The 19,354-nt window shown below is 48.9% G+C and overlaps 1 protein-coding gene and 1 long non-coding RNA gene across 2 annotated transcripts in view; both read left to right on the plus strand.

Moving 5' to 3' along the window:
* Window positions 1-19,354, plus strand: part of LOC149324416 (uncharacterized) — a 168,015-nt gene that overhangs the window by 97,665 nt on the left and 50,996 nt on the right. The gene's annotated exons all lie outside the window — the stretch shown is intronic.
* On the plus strand, window positions 12,721-17,847 carry LOC149324420 (astacin-like metalloprotease toxin 5). Its single transcript, XM_089565544.1, has 4 exons — window positions 12,721-12,859; window positions 14,821-14,935; window positions 15,456-15,631; window positions 17,582-17,847. Exons 1-4 carry the CDS (start codon window positions 12,721-12,723, stop codon window positions 17,845-17,847), a joined length of 696 nt encoding a protein of 231 aa, XP_089421670.1.

Here is a 19,354-nt window from a genome sequence, read left to right on the forward strand (position 1 = left end):
GACCCGTATGTAAGACAGGATGCAATGATGTTACGGTGAAGGGGGGCGAATGTCAAGGCATTGTGAACTGAAGGGGAAGGGAGACATTGGGGGAAAGAGGGACTCGTAGCGGATACCAACGTGGCAGCCCGTCGTCGTTTGCGAAAGGCGCTTATATTGTCCCCACCTCATGTAAGCTCTGCGGGAAACCGGGAGACTTTATTCACATCCTTCTCACATGCCCTACCTTCCCACACCCTCCATCCCCAACCACGGCGGAGTCACACTGGGAGACTCTCCTGGCCAGCTCCGCTGCTGCTGACCAGCGCCGGATAATTACCGACGCCTTGAAACGGATACCCCTCCACGGGCTGTCCTTTGCCCTTTAAGGGCAACCCCATAAGGGTTGCCTCGTGCCACGTAAGGGGAGGCAGGGTTTGCCCCCTCTGCATTGCTTGGCAATAAATGTTTCCACCATCACCACCACCTAAGTGGGCTTCTAGGAGTTCCGCCGCCGTGTTGTAGAGGCATAGTGCCTGAAGCGAGGTGGTGGTGGTGGAAAACACTTATGTACAGATATAATACAGGAGGTTATGCATGAGCTGACCCAGAGGGGGCCAGCCCTTACAAATACTAGGGGGAGGTCCCTAGTTCGGGACCCCAGTGGCATCGGCCGCCGCCCAGGCTCGCGCGACCAAGGCCCGTTGGGCCTGCAGGTCAGAGCAGCCGAGCAGGGTCGCCTCCCAGTCCTCCCGGGTTGGGTTGGGGTGAGGGGGGATAGCAGGGTTGGAGGGGCAGGCCCACACCATGTGGTATATGTTAGGAGAAGGTAAGTGACGCCAACCAAGTAAAATACAGGAAAAACACGACGTTTCGGGACCGGCTCGGCCCCTTCTTCACGGTGTGACTACGGGCGAGCGCAGCTTGGCTTTTTAAGCCCCTGTGTGGAGGACCTGCGGGTCAATGGCCGCAGCCCATGGACGTAGGATGAGGGGAGAGTCCCCAGGGAACGATTAACATTCTCTCGTGTTTGCTGTATGTGCCACGACTCGAGTAGAAGCCTCCTGCGTGGGTTAGCTTCCGTTTCCAATACAATGGTGCTGTCGAAGTCAATTGGGTGGTCACACCCTTCACAGTGTTCGGCCACGGCGCTGCGTTGACGATTCATGTGACGGACGTCCGCTTGGTGTTGGTTCATCCTTTCCGCGAAGTTCTTCGTTTCCCCTATGTACGACGCCGGGCAGACGGAACACGGAATTTTGTACACGACACCCTGGGCCTTTTCTCTGGGCTGCCGGTTTTTTGGGCGGGGGAGAAGGCGACCGATAGTGCTGGTCGGTTTGTGCGTTGTCAGCACCCCTTCTTTTCCGAGAATGCGACCGAGCGTCTCGCTCACGCCTCTCACGTAGGGGATGCAAACACGTTTCCGCTTCTGGCATGCGTCTGAGGAAATAATAGACCGGATTTTGTTTTGCCTTTCTTGCTTCCTGATAATGCGCCGGATGAATGAGCTTGGGTAGCCGTTCTTTTGGAGGTCAGAAATGACTCGGTTCTTCTCCTTCCTTTTATCTTCACTTGAGGAACATATGGAGTCGGCTCTCTTCAGTAATGACGTCACGACAGATGCTTTGTGCGGGATGGGATGGTTCGAATCGAAATGTAGGTACCGTCCTGTGTGGGTTGTCCGAAGACTTCTCCGCACAGTGCGGACAGCTGCCCGAGAAAGAATGGTCGAAGTGTTTCAGAGCTGCCGGGCACAGCAAAGTATTAGTATACAGGCGGAGCAGAAGCCGCTCCTCCGCCTTTGACAGACCTTTACACGGGCGGGGATAAAGACCATGGCCAGATTGATAGAGTAAAACGATGTCTTTGAAGGTGTAAGCTGGAATAAATTCGAGTTCCTGATCGTCAGGGTCGGAGGGGAATGTCCGGTGAGAGAGCGCGCGGGCGGCGGCGTCAGCTGCCTCATTTCCCTCAAGGCCCATGTGAGCGGGAGCCCAAGCGATACGCCGGTGCGCGGGGTCACCGGTGTAGACGCTGTTTTGAAGAATGCGGTAGGCTAGATACGGTACCCAGCCCTGCTCGACGTTCCGACATGCCCCTCGCGAGTCGGAAATAATTGTTTTTGAATTGGAATCAGATGCAGCCAACGCAATGGCGACCTCCTCCGCGGGTGTTATGTCACGGGCTCGGAAAGTAAGGCCGTTCACTGTTTTGGATTGGTGGACGACTGCGGCTGTGTACCATCCCCCATGGTGGGGGCCTGAGGCATCCACGTAGAATACGCCGGGTTTCGATCCATAGTGGCGGGCCAGGGCTTCCGCCCGCGCCAGGCGCCGGCCATTATGGTCCTCACGATTCATGTTCGCGGGAAGAGGGCGCACGTGGAGGGCGCATCTCCACTGGGATGGAATACGTACGCGCTCTTCCATGAGAGTGGTGTGTTGGATGTGTAGTCGGGCAAGAAGGCGGCGGCCCAACGATGTCTTCGAGAGACGTGTGTATTGGTTAGTCAAGTGGGCTTCCCGGAGCTCCCGAAATGTGTTCACCATGCCTAGCCCCAGGAGGCGCTTGTTGGAGGTGGTCACGGGGAGGCCTAGAGCCCGCTTAATAATTTTGCGGAGGATGACTTCGAGTGAATCCTCGTCTTGCTTCCGCAGGTGGAGGTATGGAGACGAATATAGAATTCGACTGGTTACAAATGCATGCGCCAGCCGCAAGGCGTCCTTGCATCGTAACCCACCGCGCTTGTTAGAAACCCGGCGGACCAAGCGGCCACCTGGTCCCCCACCTGACGTAGTTTGGCCAGTGTTGTTTCTGACCGTCTATCTTGATGTATAAAGAGCCCCAGTACCCGGACTTCGATATTTTCAGGGATTGGACCTGTCTCGAGAGACAATGAAATTTTGGCTGTGCACTTTGGTGAGGGACGTATGTGCACAAATTCAGACTTTTGGATGGAGCATTGGAGGCCGCAGCGGCGAGCATAACGGTCCACTATGGTCGCCGCCTCCTGCAGGTTAGCCTCAATGTCTGCAAGGGAACCCTGCGTGGCCCACAGGGTGATGTCATCAGCATACAGCGCATGCTGCACACCGGCGACAGCGCCCAGCTGGGCTGGTAGGCGCATCATAGCCAAATTGAATAAGAGGGGAGAGAGCACCGCGCCCTGGGGTGTACCCCTGGTTCCTAAATGAAAAGGGCCATGTTCTTTATCCTGGATCCGAATGTAAGATTGTCTGTCGGTTAAAAATTGCCGAATGTATTGAAAGGCATTTCTGCCGCAGTTAGTTTGAGAGAGGTGGGTGAGAATGATCTCGTGGGTAACGTTGTCGAATGCACCCTTCAAATCCAAGGCGAGTACGACCTTGTCATTGTGAGGGCATTCCACGGGGTCGAGGACAGCCCGATTGAGTTGTAGCAGGACATCTTGTGCAGATCTGTGTGGGCGAAACCCGAACATGGTGTCTGCGAATAGGTGTTTGGATTCCATGAACTCGGACAACCTGTCACGTACCATCGTCTCCATGAGTTTGCCCACACAGGAAGTCAGAGAGATGGGGCGGAGGTTGTCCGTGTTGATGGCCTTGCCAGCTTTAGGAATGAAGGTGACCAGGGCGGTCTTCCACTCGATAGGTAGTGGCACTTCCCCAAGCCAGATTGAGGTAATGTAATTCAATAAAGACAGGTATGCTGGGTCGGGGAGGTTGGCTAAAAATTTGACTGTAATTTTGTCCCGACCCGGAGCGGTGCCGCGTTTCATTTTTGCCAGGGCCGCCTTCAGGTCGTGGAGCTGGAACGGTTGATCCAGCTGAACGTTCTCAGAACCTGCATAAGAGTACGCCGGCCCGCGGGAGTCCTGGCTGGTGCACAAGTACTGGTCCCGGAGCTTGTGCGCCAATTGATTTGTGTTGCCCTGAAAGCTGTGTATTGCTCTTTGGAGGTGTTTTTGAGTTTCCGTGCGTGTTTGCGCTGGGTCAATTAGGGCGCGAAAGAGTCGCCACGTGTTCCGGCTGGACATTTGCCGCGCGGCCGTATTGCATCGGGCCACCCAGTTGGAGTCGGCGAGTTGGGCCGCATACTCAGTCGCTCGTTGAGTGAGCTCGGCGATGCGAGCTTTAAGTTTCCGGTTGTGCTTTTGCCGGCGCCACCGACGGACGAGGCAATGCCGGGCCTCCCAGAGATGGAGCAGGTGGTTGTCCACATCCGAGACCGCCTCTGAGAGCTGAATTTGAGTTTCGGAGGAGCGAAGGCCAGAGACCAATTGTTGTGACCAAGACTGGTAGCCCTGCTCATGTATGGGTGTGACATTGTTATAATTCTGCCTGAACTTGGCCCAATCTGGGAGTCGGGCTTGTGTTGTTGGTCGCGCGAAAGGCTGGGTCCTAATCGTAGTATTCAGGAGGCAGTGGTCGCTGCCGAGGGTTTCCTCGGTGTTGACCCAGTCTGCATATTGAATGAAGCGAGGCAGTGGAGGTGGCGGGGGCAGGAGTAAGGGGGCTTTGTAAGTTTTGCGGATGAGGGTGTCTATCCTGTCCATAGTTCTCCTGTCGAGAAGGTGAGGTATCGGGCGGGCCAGACTAGGCGACTTAGGGTGAAGGCTTGTACGAGGCCCTCGGTTTCGTGCTCTCAAAGCCCACAATTCCCGCATATGATATGCGGTAGATGAGACGGATGAAAATAAAGATAGGTTTTTTGAGGAAAGGAAATGGCGCAGTAATTGTCTCACATATAGGCGGACACCAAAACCCCGCCTCCAGGGAAGGGAGGAAGGTGGGAGTGAAATAAGGGGGAAAGAGGTGCCGTAGAGGGCTCCCATAATGATTTCGAGCACCTGGGTGGTGGTGGTGGTGAAAACTTTATTTACAACAGGGGAGTTTGGGACACACAGGTCCGTGGGCCCCCGCACGGCCCCACTGCACTTAAACGTTCATGTCCCGGAGGCGCAGCCCGGCCGGTGGCGATGACTTGCTTGGCCGGATCCTCAGAACGCAGTAAGGTCTCCCAAGCCCCCCAAGTGGTAAGGTGCTCCAGGCCCCGCGGGGCAGGATCCGCCGGACAGAGGAAAAGAATATGGTTTAGAGTGGCTTTGGGGTGGTGGCAGAGGGTACAGGGGGGGTCTGTGAAGACTTGGTGATAGCGCGAGCGTATATAAGGGGAGCGTAAAGTGCGTGTTTGGAGGAGCTTTAACGTGCGCTAACATCGCACAGCAAACGGGCGCCTTTGCGTTTCGTCTCCATCGAAACGCGTCCGCCGCGGCCGGGTTTGAACCCGGCAACTTCGGCTCAATAACCGAGCATCCTCACCGCTGAGCCACTGCGGCGGGTGGTCTGGTCTACGTGTTGTGATGTATGCTGGATGGAGGATGTGTTTTGGCAGTTTTGTCAGGGGGATGAAATCGCGAGTCACTTCAGTCCCGGCTTTTTGGGGAAACTTCCGCTGAAGCCGTAACTCCGTATGCCATCCGCTGTAAGCGTAACTGAAAGAGGAATTGACCATATAGCGTCTGTAGTAAATTGATTGATTGATTGATTGATTGATTGATTGATTGATTGATTGATTGATTGATTGATTGATTGATTGATTGATTGATTGAAAACATCTTTATTTGCTCAATATTCTTAGAACATGTCAGTGGGCCGCCTAGTCGATAGTCCACTGGCTGTTGCTGCTGCGCTGGCCCTCCCCACCAGCCAGTGCTGACGGTCAGGATCATCGCTGAGCAGAATAGCCTCCCATTGCTCCTCTGAGCGGTTTGGAATGGGGTCAACTAAGGGATTAAATTGGCATGCCCACACCATGTGGTAGAGGTTAGCTACCTGTCCACAGTGTGGGCACTGTGGAGAATATTGTGTAGGGTACCACTGGTGTAACTTAGCTGGCTTTGGGTATGTGTTGGTTTGTAGTTTTCTAAGGGCGTTCTAACTTACTGATGGATTTATGTGGTGTTGGGTACTCCTTTCTGGCTGTTCTGTATGGCGCGAGATTGTCAGCATACACTGCTAAACCTATTAGGTCGCGGCACTCTTCAAGGTCATCAGGGGGAGACGACCGGTATAGAAGAGCTCGGGCATGCCTGTGGGCGTCTTCATTTTCTCCTGGTAGTTCCAGGTGACCGGGAAACCAGATGACTGAGGCTTGATTGGGTGGATACTTAGTCAGTAATGACAACCCTAACCTGTGAATTAATCTGTTATTGAAGTTGCCACAGGCGTTCTGGGAATCAGTGAGCACAACGGCGGTCGTTTAGGTTAAATGCTACAGCTAATGCAATAGCTGCCTCCTCTGCGTGAGTGGGGTTAGATGTTTTCATCGAGGCGCAGTTCACCATCGATCCTGAAGGCGTTGAGACCCCAACTGTCATGACTCCATTCTTAAGTCCTGCTGCGTCCACGTAAAGGGTGTTAGTCTGCTTGTCCCATTTCTTCTGCAGGGCTTCCCCTCTTGCCTTCCTCCTCTCGATGTTATATGCGGAATGCATATTCCGCGGAATGGGGTGCACGTTGATGCGTCTTCTTACATCGCGTGGTACCTCTTCCCTTTGGTCTATTGTATAGGGCTGATGGACACTTACCTTCTCGAGCAGTTCTCTGCCGTGTTTTGTGAGTGCGAGCTTATTGAGTTGTGCGAGCCATTGTGCTTCCCACATCTCTCTGAGGGTATTATGTACTCCTATAGCCATGAGCTTTGACGTTGGCGTGGAGTTCGGTAGCCCCAGTGCTGTCTTGTAGGCTTTCCTGATCAATGTCTCCAACTTTTTAATTTCCTACCTGGAGAGGTTAAGGAATGCCGTCCCGTACATTATCCGAGAGACCACGAAAGCTTGCACTAAGCGGATGGTGTCCCTTTCTTTCATGCCATGGTGTTTATTTCGCATACGATGTATCATCCGGAAGATTTGCTCGTTGGATGTTGTAAGCTTCTTCATAGGGGTGGTGACCTGTCGCCCCTGTGGGATATACTGCCCTAGGATCTTGATCTCCGTGGGTTTCTGTATTGGGTGGTTCTCCATATACACCGTGATGTCCTGCGCTAGGGGTGTCCTCGGGTTCTTCAGGATGAACTCGGGATCAATAGCCGAGCGCCCTAACCGCTGAGCCACCGTGGCGGGTTAAACCTCGCGCGGCCAATAATTAGTTTAACCGCCACCTGCCAGGTTGCATGTGGACACCATCTTTTAATGGTACCATAGAGTGTTAACACGCACTGACGGGTTTTCGCTGAATGGAGCAGTAAGGCTTACTCCTTAAAAATGCGTTTCTGCACGGCCAAACATGCTAGTCGTCTGGAAAGCCTGGCAATGTATAGGACATGTTCCGCGCGCTGGGACATAAGCCGCTCTTTGATGAACTTGATGCAGATGATGTAGGTGTACTTTAAACTCGTGAAACCAGGCGTACTGCTCCTGTAATGTATTTCAGTTCTTAATCCATGCTTATAGTTATTTCTGTGATAATATTAGCTTTATAGTGGTTATACCTGAGCCACTATGTGGTGCTCCGCGTGAGCGGTGTCGACCCACACGTGCGACACAAGCATCACAGCATCACGACGCAACAATACCTTTTTGCTTCGGTGGGACCGCTTCTGTTACAGTGAATATTGTGCGTAGCTTACCTCGCTCGTCACACGTGCACACAAAGCTAGCCATCGCGGGGCAGGGACGCGCTACGGCTCGCCTATGCCTTCGTGACTAGCCGGATCCTCTACGCCGTGCCGTACCTACGCACCACCAAACAACAAGACGAGCGCATTGACGCCATCATCAGGAAGGCAACCAAGCGAGCACTGGACCTCCCGGTGGCTACATCCAAATTTCTTAATCTCATCCGCCCACCTAATTTTCTGCCGCCCCCTGCTACGCTTGCCTTCTCTTGGAATCCACTCCGTTACCCCTAAGGAGCAGCGGTTATCTTGCCTTCGCATTACATGCCCTGCCCAAGCCCACTTCTTCCTCTTGATTTCAACTAGGATATCATTAACGCGCGTTTGTTCTCTCACCCACTCCGCCCGCTTCCGATCTCTTAACGTTACACTTATCATTTTTCTGTCCATAGCTCGCTGCGCTGTTCTTAAGCTCAACCCTCTTTGTTAGCCTCCACGTTTCTGCCCCATAGGTGAGTACCGGTAAGATACACCTGTTGCATGCTTTTCTCTTGAGGGATATTGGTAAACTACCACTCATGATCTGAGATAGCCTGCCATATGCGCTCCACCCCATTCTTATTCTTCTAGTTATTTCCGTCTCATCATCTGCATCAGCTGTCACTACCTGCCCTAAATAGACATATTCTCTTACTACTTCCAGCACCTGGCTACCAACTGCGAACTGCTGTTCCCTTGCTAGGTTGTTGAACATTACTTTGGTTTTCTGCATGTTAATTCTTAGCCCCACCGTTCTGCTCTGCCTGTCTAATTCATGGATCATGCTTTGCAGTTCATGTTCTGAGTTACTTAGCAAGGCAATGTCATCAGCGTTGGAGCGTTACATCCCCAATAAAACGAAACCAAACCATTGGCTTTCGTATATATCTTCAATTACTATGAAAATTGAATTCCCGTAAGTCATAGATAAAATATAACGAGTTAGATGGACCAATATCTTCGGCGTTTTCATATTTAAAATGAAGAATTCGTTTTTGTATGACTCAGTTGACACAGCTAGTCAAAGCGCGAGAAGAAAAAGTAATAATCATTTATTAGATCCAAAAGAAGGTGATTAGAGCAGGAATTTCTTCTCCTTCTTAAAATTGGTTTGTGGTTTATGCAGTTCAACGCCCCAAAGCGACTCAGGCTATGAGGAACGCCGTAGAGAATGGCTCCGGAAATTTCGACCACCTGCCGTTCTTTAACGTGCACTGACATCGCACAGTGCATGATCCTCTAGATTTTCGCCTCCATCAAAATTCGGCCGCCGTGGCCGGAATCGAACCCGCGTCTTCCAGGTCAGCAGCCGAGCGCAATGACCATTGAGCCACCGCGGCGGCTCCTTTGCCATTCAGATGCCTGAAAGGCGCACTAAAATGGATTCCTAGCTCGTCATTTTACCGCGGGAACTCGACCTGCACGCTCCAAGCAGTCTTGGAAAGTTCGATTTGTTGTCCTGTGCGGTCCATTTCCCTAAAACCGAATTAAACGTCCCGGCTCCCACCTTTTAAAGCGAAAGCTTGTAGATCGGGTTCCTGTGGTAAAAAGACGAGGCTAATTATTTTCACGGCGTTAAGTAGGCAAGAAGAGACAATATGGAATGACCTGTTATGATTATATTGTCCGTCCGTTAGGCTGACTTGCGCTCGTAAAATTTTCACTCAAGTGGTACTTGCCAGCACCCTCAATATGTTATTTCAGGCATAATATAATAACGATGCATTGTGCCTAGATATTTTGTGAGGCGAGAAGTCCTGTCACTAAAAGTGGCTACTATGACCAGCACAGCCTTGTGCAGAAAGTTTGTTTTTTTCAATTTTCTCCTTTTCTGATTCCCTCTTTAGTTTACCAGTTTACGTAGAGTGCAAGCCAACAGAGAAAAGTTGTTCCGGAGCCAGGTGTGGAAATTTCGCCCCATTAGTGACGGATATAAAGCCCAGCTGAGAACTTCGAGCTGCCTGGAACTAAACAGCGCCCAAAAGAGCGCAAGGAAGACAAAATAGGCACAAACACACAAATGGACGTGACAGCCGGTGGACAGGCATCCCGCCATATAGAGAACTCTGGAGCGTCAAAATCCGCCGGAAATATTCAACATTCTCTTTCTTCTTCGAATCCAGTGTAACTACTACAACCGATATTGACAGAAGAGTGTTGTCAACATAAGCGTTGTTTTTAATGCCATGTAATCGTGTGGCGTCTGCACAAATTTAACCGCCATTATACCGTGCATATTTTATTTTAGAACGCATTATTGGGGCTGTTAAGGTAGAAGCCTACGGCGCCAGTAGCCGCCCCCCCCCCCCTCTCGGCGGTAACTACCGTGTCCGTCGGAAATCTGGAGGGGTTAGGAATGGTGACAGCCGGTCGCGCGCTTCGTACGCTGTCCAATGCCGTGGGGATTTAGGGAGCAAGGCTGCGAACAGCCTTGTCGGGGTCGCAACGGGCCGACGACCGTTTCCTATTGAAAGAATATTAGCTCTCATGTGGGTGGGGGTCAGTAAGGTCGGTGACTTCTGAAAACCCCGACTGTCTAACCAAGCCGTGAACTTTACTGGCGCCTCTAGAGTCGGGCTCTGGCGAGCACTGGGCTCCGCCCACTTGCATCTACAGAAAGTAGATTGAGGATGAGAGTAACCTCGCCCGCATACTTTTATCTACAGTGCCATTGCAGCGGTATTGGTTGAAATTGGGCGAGAGCATATTTAATAAAGCTCCGCCCAATTATCAAAGGAATTTAAAACCCGCTGCAAACAAAGAGCGAGGGAGAAGCGCGCCGAGTCCCAGTCTCGGACGCTCTTAGCCAGCCTTTCTTTTGACCGCCTTTTTCTCCTGTTGCCGTTATTTTGGGTCTCGTCTTCAATAAACTAGTTTTGTTGTCAAGAAGTTTGGAGTGGCTGCCCCAACCGGCAACGTGTCGCCGAACAAGTGAACGAAGACGTGAAGTGCCCAGCATTCGATCAGACCAACCGGCCATACCGACCTTTTACGGAAGAAACTTAACTGGGGCGTTCACGTCTTTGCAAATAAAAGTGAGGAGTGTAATTATTGGAACTCTTATTTAATGGCACGAAAGCGAGAAGTAAAGAACTCCTCAGGCGTAAGGTCATGTGAGCATGAGCTGTGGTAGATGCACGATTCTACCTTATCTTTCTCTAAGGCACATGTCGGATAAAAACCTATCAGTAGAGACCGCAGGCGTGAGCTCCAGACTGGTTCGAACTCTGTTCCGCATTGGGATACTCACGTGCCTCTTATCTCTGATTACAACATTCCCGCGGAAGCAGGCCATGTTCAGGCGATAGTAAAGCAGATAGGAGCCAGGACACACTCCAGATGGAACAGGCGGTAGAACTCGATACCTACCGCCTACTTCCCTATGTCATGTGCCTCTTTGATGCAAATGGAGAAAAATTATGAGGAACTTTAGCGGCTAAAGTGGTGAAAGGCGAAAGCCTGAGTGCTGCATTCTGCTACGCGATTGTTCACTTCACAGTCTGTTGGTGCATTAATTAACTGCCAGTTAATGACGCTTAATCTTTGCCTTTAGAAGTGGAACGCAACAGCGTGTTGTATCGCTGCCAGGGAGTCCACAGAACGCTACAACCCGTTCGGTGCAATGCGTTGCCCTTTGAACGCAACGCTTTTTGAGGAAAGGAAATGGCGCTGTAATTCTCTGTAATCTCGGTGGACACCTGAACCGCCGCTAACAGGAAGGGAGGAAGTGGACTGAAAGACCGTAACGAAGAAAATGAAAATTGTATTTGAGGAAAGGAAATTACACAGTAACTGTCTCACATACATCGGTGGACACCCGTCAGAATTCGCGCGCAGTGACGTCACGACCATTTCGACCATTCTGAAACACGGACAAATTTGCTAACACGTCTTTGTCACGACAGTATGAGCCATTAAAGGCTTTCGCCTTAAAATATTCATAACTGTGCAGCCGTTGTCAATGACACCAACGTCCGGCAGGGATGGCGCAATATTGCACCACGCAAAGACATTAATCGAAAATTCAAATCACAAGTCCAATTTTTTTCTGGACAATAATATTGCCGCTAGCAATAAACGTGCTTTCGAGCAACCCTTCTGCTTGCGCTAAAAAGCCGCATCTTGTGTCGCAAAGGATCCACACGTGAAGTGCTGAATCATATTCTGACCCCATGCCCGACATTCTTTAAAAGTGGAAAATTGCAAGATACTCTGATAGAAAGATTGAAGCAAAGGGGCCATTTTTCTTATATGTAGCAAAATATTCCTCTTAAAGTGTTAAAGGTGCAGTTAAGGTGCAGTGAAGAGGAATCTGAACTCGTCTTTTTGTCGCGGGAACTGAATCTACACGTTCCGAGCGTTCTTAGAAACGTCGATTTATTGCCCTGTGTGGCCGATTTCCCTAATTAAATCAAATTAACGTCCGGCTCCCGCCTTTTTTTTTTTTAATTCTCCCCGTACGGTGGGCTGAGTCGCCCAACGCGTGGAGTGCCTTTCACTCAGTCCCGTGGCGGCTTGCCGCTCTGCCATCGGCGGAGTAATACTAGTAATCCGTAGTAGCAAATAGTCCGCGCGTATTTTTATTTATGCGGTCTTATTTTGCGACTATATTATCGGCGAATGAAACTGTTTTTTCACGAAAACCTAAAAAACAAAATAAAGCGAAAGCAAAGCCTCCACGGAGCTGGCTGAAAGGCGCTCCACGCGTTTGTCGACTCCGCCCACCGTACGGGGAGAATTCAAAAAATAAAGGCAGGAGCCGGACGTTAATTCGATTTAATTGGGTAAATCGACCACACAGGGCAATAAGTCACAGTTTCTAAGAATGCTCGGAACGTGTAGATCGAGTTCCCGCGGTAAAAAGACGAGTTCAGATTCCTCATCACTGCACCATTAAGACTGCCGTACAAAAACAAGGGGGAACGTTTTGAACGTTTTTGACGATAGCATGAACGTTAATTGAAAAACAAAGAAACGCTGCCGTCGGGTGATCTATGAATGCATTGATTGTTTTAGTGACATCTCACATTATATGAAAAAATTACGTTCATCCGCGGTTTCCCCGCTCAAAAATACTTTTGCAAGGAATTGTTTGGTATGTCGGTGCGTCTGACTGCAACAGCGTCTGGACAGCTGAGAATACTCCTCATCACTCTTCTGCAGAGGGGTGTGGTGACCCGAGATGTGCGGCTATGGCCTAATGGTGTCATTCCTTACGTCATCAAACCCAGGTCTGGTGAGTGAACCTGTTATCTGAGTGCCAGAGCTCTTTAAATATTTGGGTCAAATTTATCTTTAATGTCGGTAATCATAATGTCGGTAACCAGCGGCAGATGGGACTCCCGGCTTTGCTACAGAATGATGCTAACAACTTTTTTGCAATTTTCAGCTACCATATTTATTTATTTATTTATTTATTTATTTATTTATTTATTTATTTATTTATTTATTTATTTATTTATTCAAGATACCCCTAAAGCCCCTCGAGAGAGTATTACATCGAGGGGGGGATACAGGCAATTGATCAAAATAAAACAAAACCACAAATAAAACACTTAGCATTACATAAACAAGCAAAAGAATCAAAGGTATGGCAGCACGGCAAAAAGTGAAGATTACTACAATATTAAAATTATACAAACAGAACACTAATTCAAGAATCATTTTAGTAACATACCCTGCAAAAAAAGGAAACCATGAACAAATAAAATGACAATGTACGCAAAGAGTTAAGCAGTAGTTATTGAAAATATAAGATTAAAATATTTATCACAATCAGTTGTGGTTGCGATATGGGAAGGCAGAGTGTTCCAGTCAGATATTGTGCGTTGTAAGAATGAATGCGCATAGTTAAATGTTCTGCACGTGAAACGCCTAACTTTAAAGGGATGATCGCGGCGGTCAAAAATCGAAGGAGGCAAAGAAAAAAAGTCGTTATGAAGTGACGGATGATGATACAGTTTATGAAAAAGGGATAGTCGTGCAACTTTGCGGCGGAGACATAAATCATTGAGACCTGCCCGTTTCTTCAAGGCTGTGATGCTGGTAGTAAGTGAATAATCGGAGTAAATAAAACGAACTGCGCGGTTCTACAATGATTCAATGTTATTAACCATGTAAGATTGGTAAAGGTCCCAAATAGCCGATGCATATTCCATTTCATATTCAGTTCATCGCGCTAAAAAACATGTGCGCAAAATTTTACGCTTAGTACATCAAATTTACTAATCGCACTAATATAAATGACTTATAAAATAAATTATTTAGGTCCGGGATAAGCATACGTACGAGGCACAACTGCAGGAATTAAAAATAAATGCGGTTTGGAGGGGATAAGTGAACTACAAAATGCGGAAATTCATTTACACACATTTACAGCGGCAAATAATTAACTGAGAAGCCTTCGGGATGACATGCCTATTAAGGCACGAAACATTTCAGTCAGCAGCGAATTCCAGAACAGTACAAATTAGAAGGTATCACATGTATGCAGCTAAGTTTAAATCCTGAATCGCGAGCTTGTGATGTAAAAAAATAATAATTTACGAAAAAGATTTATCCCTCTTCATCAATCACGTTAGGAAATTGCCAGCCGCAGATGCTTCTTGATCTAATGTGCATTGCCACAGGTCGTCGCCTGGTTACCCTCCTACTTAGTGCTTTTCGATTAAAGCTACTGCGCGCTGCGCACCAAATTTCACTGTATTTGTCATTTTCCTGCCAACGTTTGTGTACACTATATTTTGTCAATATACCGTCTTTGTCAAAAGTAACCAGGCTCCATGGTTTGTTTCTAGCTTGCATAGTGGAGCCCTTGCGGCTTTCCTAAAGATCAAAACGTGTTGGAAGGTAAGAAGACCCGCAGTCCTTGCCTTTAACGACCATTTCAGCTTCAGGGAAGCTGTAAGGGCTCCACTGTACGAGCTAGAAGCAAACCATGCAGCCTGGTTACTTTTGACAAAGTCTGTACGTACGAGCTTTTGTTTCTGGTGCATGAGAAGCAGTATTTATTATTTTTTTCTTGCATGCAGCACAAAATTTACCATGATTATGATCTGGTCGGATGCAAGCATGCGCCTTTCGTCTTGGGTTTTTTTTTGTTATTTTAAAAATTATAAATCCTCAGATATTAATGTGCAGAAGCGCTTTCGAAGTAAGCTGCTTCGCAACGTTTTACGCGTCTTTTTTCTTCGACAGCTGGAGACATCAAGAAGATCCTGGACGGAATGGCGTCGATTGAGGCCGTGGGCTGCTTACGCTTTGTGCAGCGTACGACAGAGGACGACTACATTTCCATTGATTCTTCCGACGGGTAAGAACGATTGGCGACTACTCTTGGTCGCTCGGGAAACGTATTTGGCGCCTTTGTTCGGGCAAGGACTTGGCGCATGCAGCAGAACAGTCATCAACGCCGACTCTACTGGTTCACATTATAAAAACGAATGCCCCTCTATGAGAGTAAAAGGAAAGTACGCTGTGCTCTTGCGTATTCCATTTTAGGGGGCAGATTATGCTGCCCAGGTTACGAAGCATATTTGATCACTAACTATACGGAATGCTTACTTCTGGCAACAGAGGTGTATCCCCACTGCAAAGCTCAAAACCTGGGTGCAGGTAGCATTGGGATGAAGCTCATTGAATTCTAAAACCTCTTCAGTTGCCCTTTAGTTTCGGATATTTAGTCTCAATACAAGACAGTGACATTGCACGGACAGATGTTCAAAGACGCATTTGCGCTCATTTGCCTCTTCGTGCTCATCTCCTTGTCTTGTGTTTCTCTACGATGTTGCAGTCGTGTCGCAAAACCTAGCCTCCTGTGCCGTACTGTGCAGCTGCAGTTCGTTCATCGGCCGCCAGGGGGGAGAGCAAGTACTGTCCCTGGAGGATGGCTGCCTCGCCAAGGCTACAGTTATGCACGAGCTACTACATGCTGCTGGTTTCTACCACGAGCATACGCGCTCCGACAGGGACGACTACGTGGTGATCTTCCCGGAAAACGTGAAGGAAGGTGTGGATTTGTTTAGAACAACGTTTGGGAACAGTGGCACACCGCAGTGTCAGAGCTGTGAAAGCCAGAAAACGGGTGCGGTTCCCGTAGCGACAGCCATTTAAAAAATGAAGCAGCACCGCTGTGGCCATAGGGGATATATCTTTGCGAGCAAAGTGAGAGACGTGAGGTCAAAGGATAAGCTACCGCAGCGTTTTATTTGTAAAATCCTGATTTTCACTCCAGCAGTCAGACCGCTTGAAGTCAGTTATTGTTGCATTACATACTACCTCAGGCCCTTCACAGGCTCCAGAAAAACGAATGGCTTTCAACATTTATGAATGGTCCCATCAGGAAGCTAGTGGTCTTTGGAAAGTTGTGAGCCCTAAGCCATACTTGCCATACGTATATTGTTGAACACTGTCCTTACATGCAAGGTCCAAACGGAGAGCTCTGTTCAGACCGTTTTCTTGCTTCAGCTTCAGGGTCATTCCTCGTAGGTCTATAAAGACACGCCCTTGACCGCAAAAATATTACCCACGACCTCTCTACTCCATCGAGTGGTCAGAACAACAAAGAACTGTTTCGCACATTTAAAGCAGTTGCACGGACATTTCGAGCCTCATGCAGTGGAGAGCAGTTACCCCGCCAGAGCATTCAGCACAAATGGCACCAAGTTTTTGATTTCGAGTTCACGCGGGCTCATAGATGCGAAAAAAAGTGATACTAGGAAAGCATTGTAGATGTAAAAAATTCTGAATATGTTTTCTGAAACCATTAAGCAAGCAACCAGTAACCAGGACTGTAACCAGTAAGCACGAAACCAGTAAGCAGGAAGCAAGAGCTGCTGTTAGCTGCTTTCTCATATGAATATCAGCAATGTTGGTCAAATGTTTAGGGGAATCCCCCGAGGCGGAGTAGATTTGTAATAGGGGAGTAATTACTCATGGCATCCCCGCAAGTATAGCGTTAAGGCTACGAAGGAAAGCTATACAGCTTCGAAAGAAACTTCATAGTTCAAGAAAAATTCGTCCTGGTCCGGCGTTCGAACCTCGGACGACCGCTTCACCAGCAATCCAGCTCAAATGTTCGCTGTTTTAGTCCAAAGTACTCTTTCGCGTGGTTAAGCCCAACCAAGAATCTTGCGTGAAGCCTCGGAGTAACTCGGGTAAGCTGGGATTCGGAGGAGCGTCGCGCCAGCTGTAGCCAATAGGAGGAGGGCATCGAGCCAGCTGTAGCCAAAAGGAGGGCATCGAGCCAGCTGTAGCCAATAGGAGGAGGGCATCGGAGCAACTGTAGCCAATAGGAGAAGGGCATCGCGCCAGCTGTAGCCAATAGGAGGAGGGCATCGCGCCAGCTGTAGCCAATAGGAGGAGGGCATCGCAACAGCTGTAGCCAATAGGAGAAGGGCATCGCGCCAGCTGTAGCCGATAGGAGGAGGGCATTGCGCCAGCTGTAGCCAATAGGAGGAGGGCATCGAGTCAGCTGAAGCCAATAGGAGCGCATCGAGCCAGCTGTAGCCAATAGGAGGAGGGCATCGCGCCAGCTGCAGCCAATAGGAGGAGGGCATCGCGCCAGCTGTAGCCAATAGGTGCAGGGCATCGCGCCAGCTACGGCCAAGTGGAGAGAGGGTGTGCAGATGAAGAGCGAGAAACGCTGTTGCGTGCACATGCAGATGCCAGAAAGAAGAGGCGAAGAATGAACACATGCTTTCACACGTCTACTCCGTTTAACTATGTTAAAGCCCCACCACTTTTTTTAAGTCGGTGGTGTTCGTTACACGTACAATATATATCTTTCAAAAAAGACGGCACTTTGCCATTGTTTTCTAAAGCGTACGTTTGCAGCCTTTTGTGTTTGCGTTTAGCTACTGTCGCTGCAGGCACTGGTCAACATAGCACGGTTGACTTTCGTGCTTACTACGCGTGTCCCTACTAAAATACTACTGTGCTTCTCGACTTGAACTGCCAGGCAAAATGCACAACTTTAAGAAGCGGCAGCCTTCTGAAAACCGACTGCTGACGCCCTTTGACATGAAGTCGGTGATGCTCTACGGCTCCGAGACGTTCTCCCGTGCGCCAGGGCTGCTAACCATACTGACCAAGGACGGAAGACGTCTGCCAATGACCTACGACAAGAAGGGACTCAGCGCCAGTGACGCCCGTCGCATCCGCATGCTGTACAAATGTCACAAATTTCTATTCAAATCATCAATATCATCATCATCATCAGCCTGACTACACCCACTGCAGGGCAAAGGCCTCTCCCATGTCTCTCCAATTAACCCTGTCCTTTGCAAGTTGCCGCCACTGTATCCCCGCAAACTTCTTAATCTCATCCGCCCACCTAACTTTCTGCTGTCCCCTGCTACGTTTGCTTTATCTTGGAATCCACTCTGTTACCCTTAAGGACCAGCGGTTATCTTGCCTTCGCATTACATGTCCTGCCCAAGCCCATTTCTTCCTCTTGATTTCAACTAGGATGTCATTAACTCGCGTTTGTTCCCTCACCCACTGCGCCCTCTTCCGATCTCTTAGCGTTACACCTATCATTTACCTTTCCATAGCTCGCTGCGTTGTTCTTAACTTAAGCTGAACCCTCTTTGTTAGCCTCCACGTTTCTGCCCCATAGGTGAGTACCGGTAGGATACAGCTGTTATATACTTTTCTCTTCAGGGATATTGGTAAAATACCATTCATGACCTGAGAGAACCTGCCATACGCGCTCCACCCCATTCTTATTCTTCTAGTTATTTCCCTCTCATGATCCGGATCTGCGGTCACTACCTGCCATAAGTAGACATATCCTCTTACTACTTCCAGTACCTCGCTCCCAATTGCGAACTGCTGTTCCATTGCAAGGCTATTGAACATTACTTTGGTTTTCTGCATGTTAATTATTAGCCCCACCGTTCTGCTCTGCCTGTCTAGCTGATTGATCGTGCTTTGCAGTTCTTGTCCTGAGTGGCTTAGCAAGGCAATATCATCAGCGAATCGCAAATTACTCAGGTATTCTCCATTAACTCTTATCCCCAACTCTTCCCATTCCAGTGCCCGGAATACCTCCTGTAAGCAGGCAGTGAAGAGCATTGGCGATATCGTGTCTCCCTGCCTGACACCTTTCCGTATTAGAATTTTATTGCTGACTTTATGGAGAACTATAGTAGCTGTGCAATCGTTATAAATAAATATCTTCCAATATTTTCACATAGCACTCTTCCACACCCTGATTCCGCAATGCCTGCACGACAGCTGAGGTTTCCACTGAGTCGAATGCTTTCTCGTAATCAATGAAGGCTATATATAGGGGTTGGTTATATTCTGCGCATTTCTCTATCACCTGATTGATAGTGTGAATGTGGTCTATTGTCGAGTATCCTTTACGAAAGCCTGCCTGATTATTTGGTTGACTAAAGTCCAAGGTTGTCCTGACTCTATTAGCGATTACCTTAGTAAATACCTTGTAGGCAACGGACAATAAGCTGATCGGTCTGTAATTTTTCAAGTCCTTGACGTCTCCTTTCTTATAAATTAAGATAATGTTAGCGTTCTTCCAAGCTTCTGGTACTCTCGAGGTCACAAGGCATTGCGCATACAGGGTGGCTATAGTTTTTGTAGCACAATCTCTCCTCCATCCTTCAACAAATCTGCTGTTACCGGATCCTCACCAGCCGCTTTCCCTGTTTGCATTGCTCCTAAGGGTTTCTTTACTTCCTCTTTCGTTACTGGCAGGATGTCCCATTGC

This window comes from Amblyomma mixtum, unplaced genomic scaffold (assembly GCF_055824585.1).
Source record: "Amblyomma mixtum isolate Tamu unplaced genomic scaffold, ASM5582458v1 scaffold_36, whole genome shotgun sequence".
NCBI lineage: Eukaryota > Metazoa > Arthropoda > Arachnida > Ixodida > Ixodidae > Amblyomma > Amblyomma mixtum.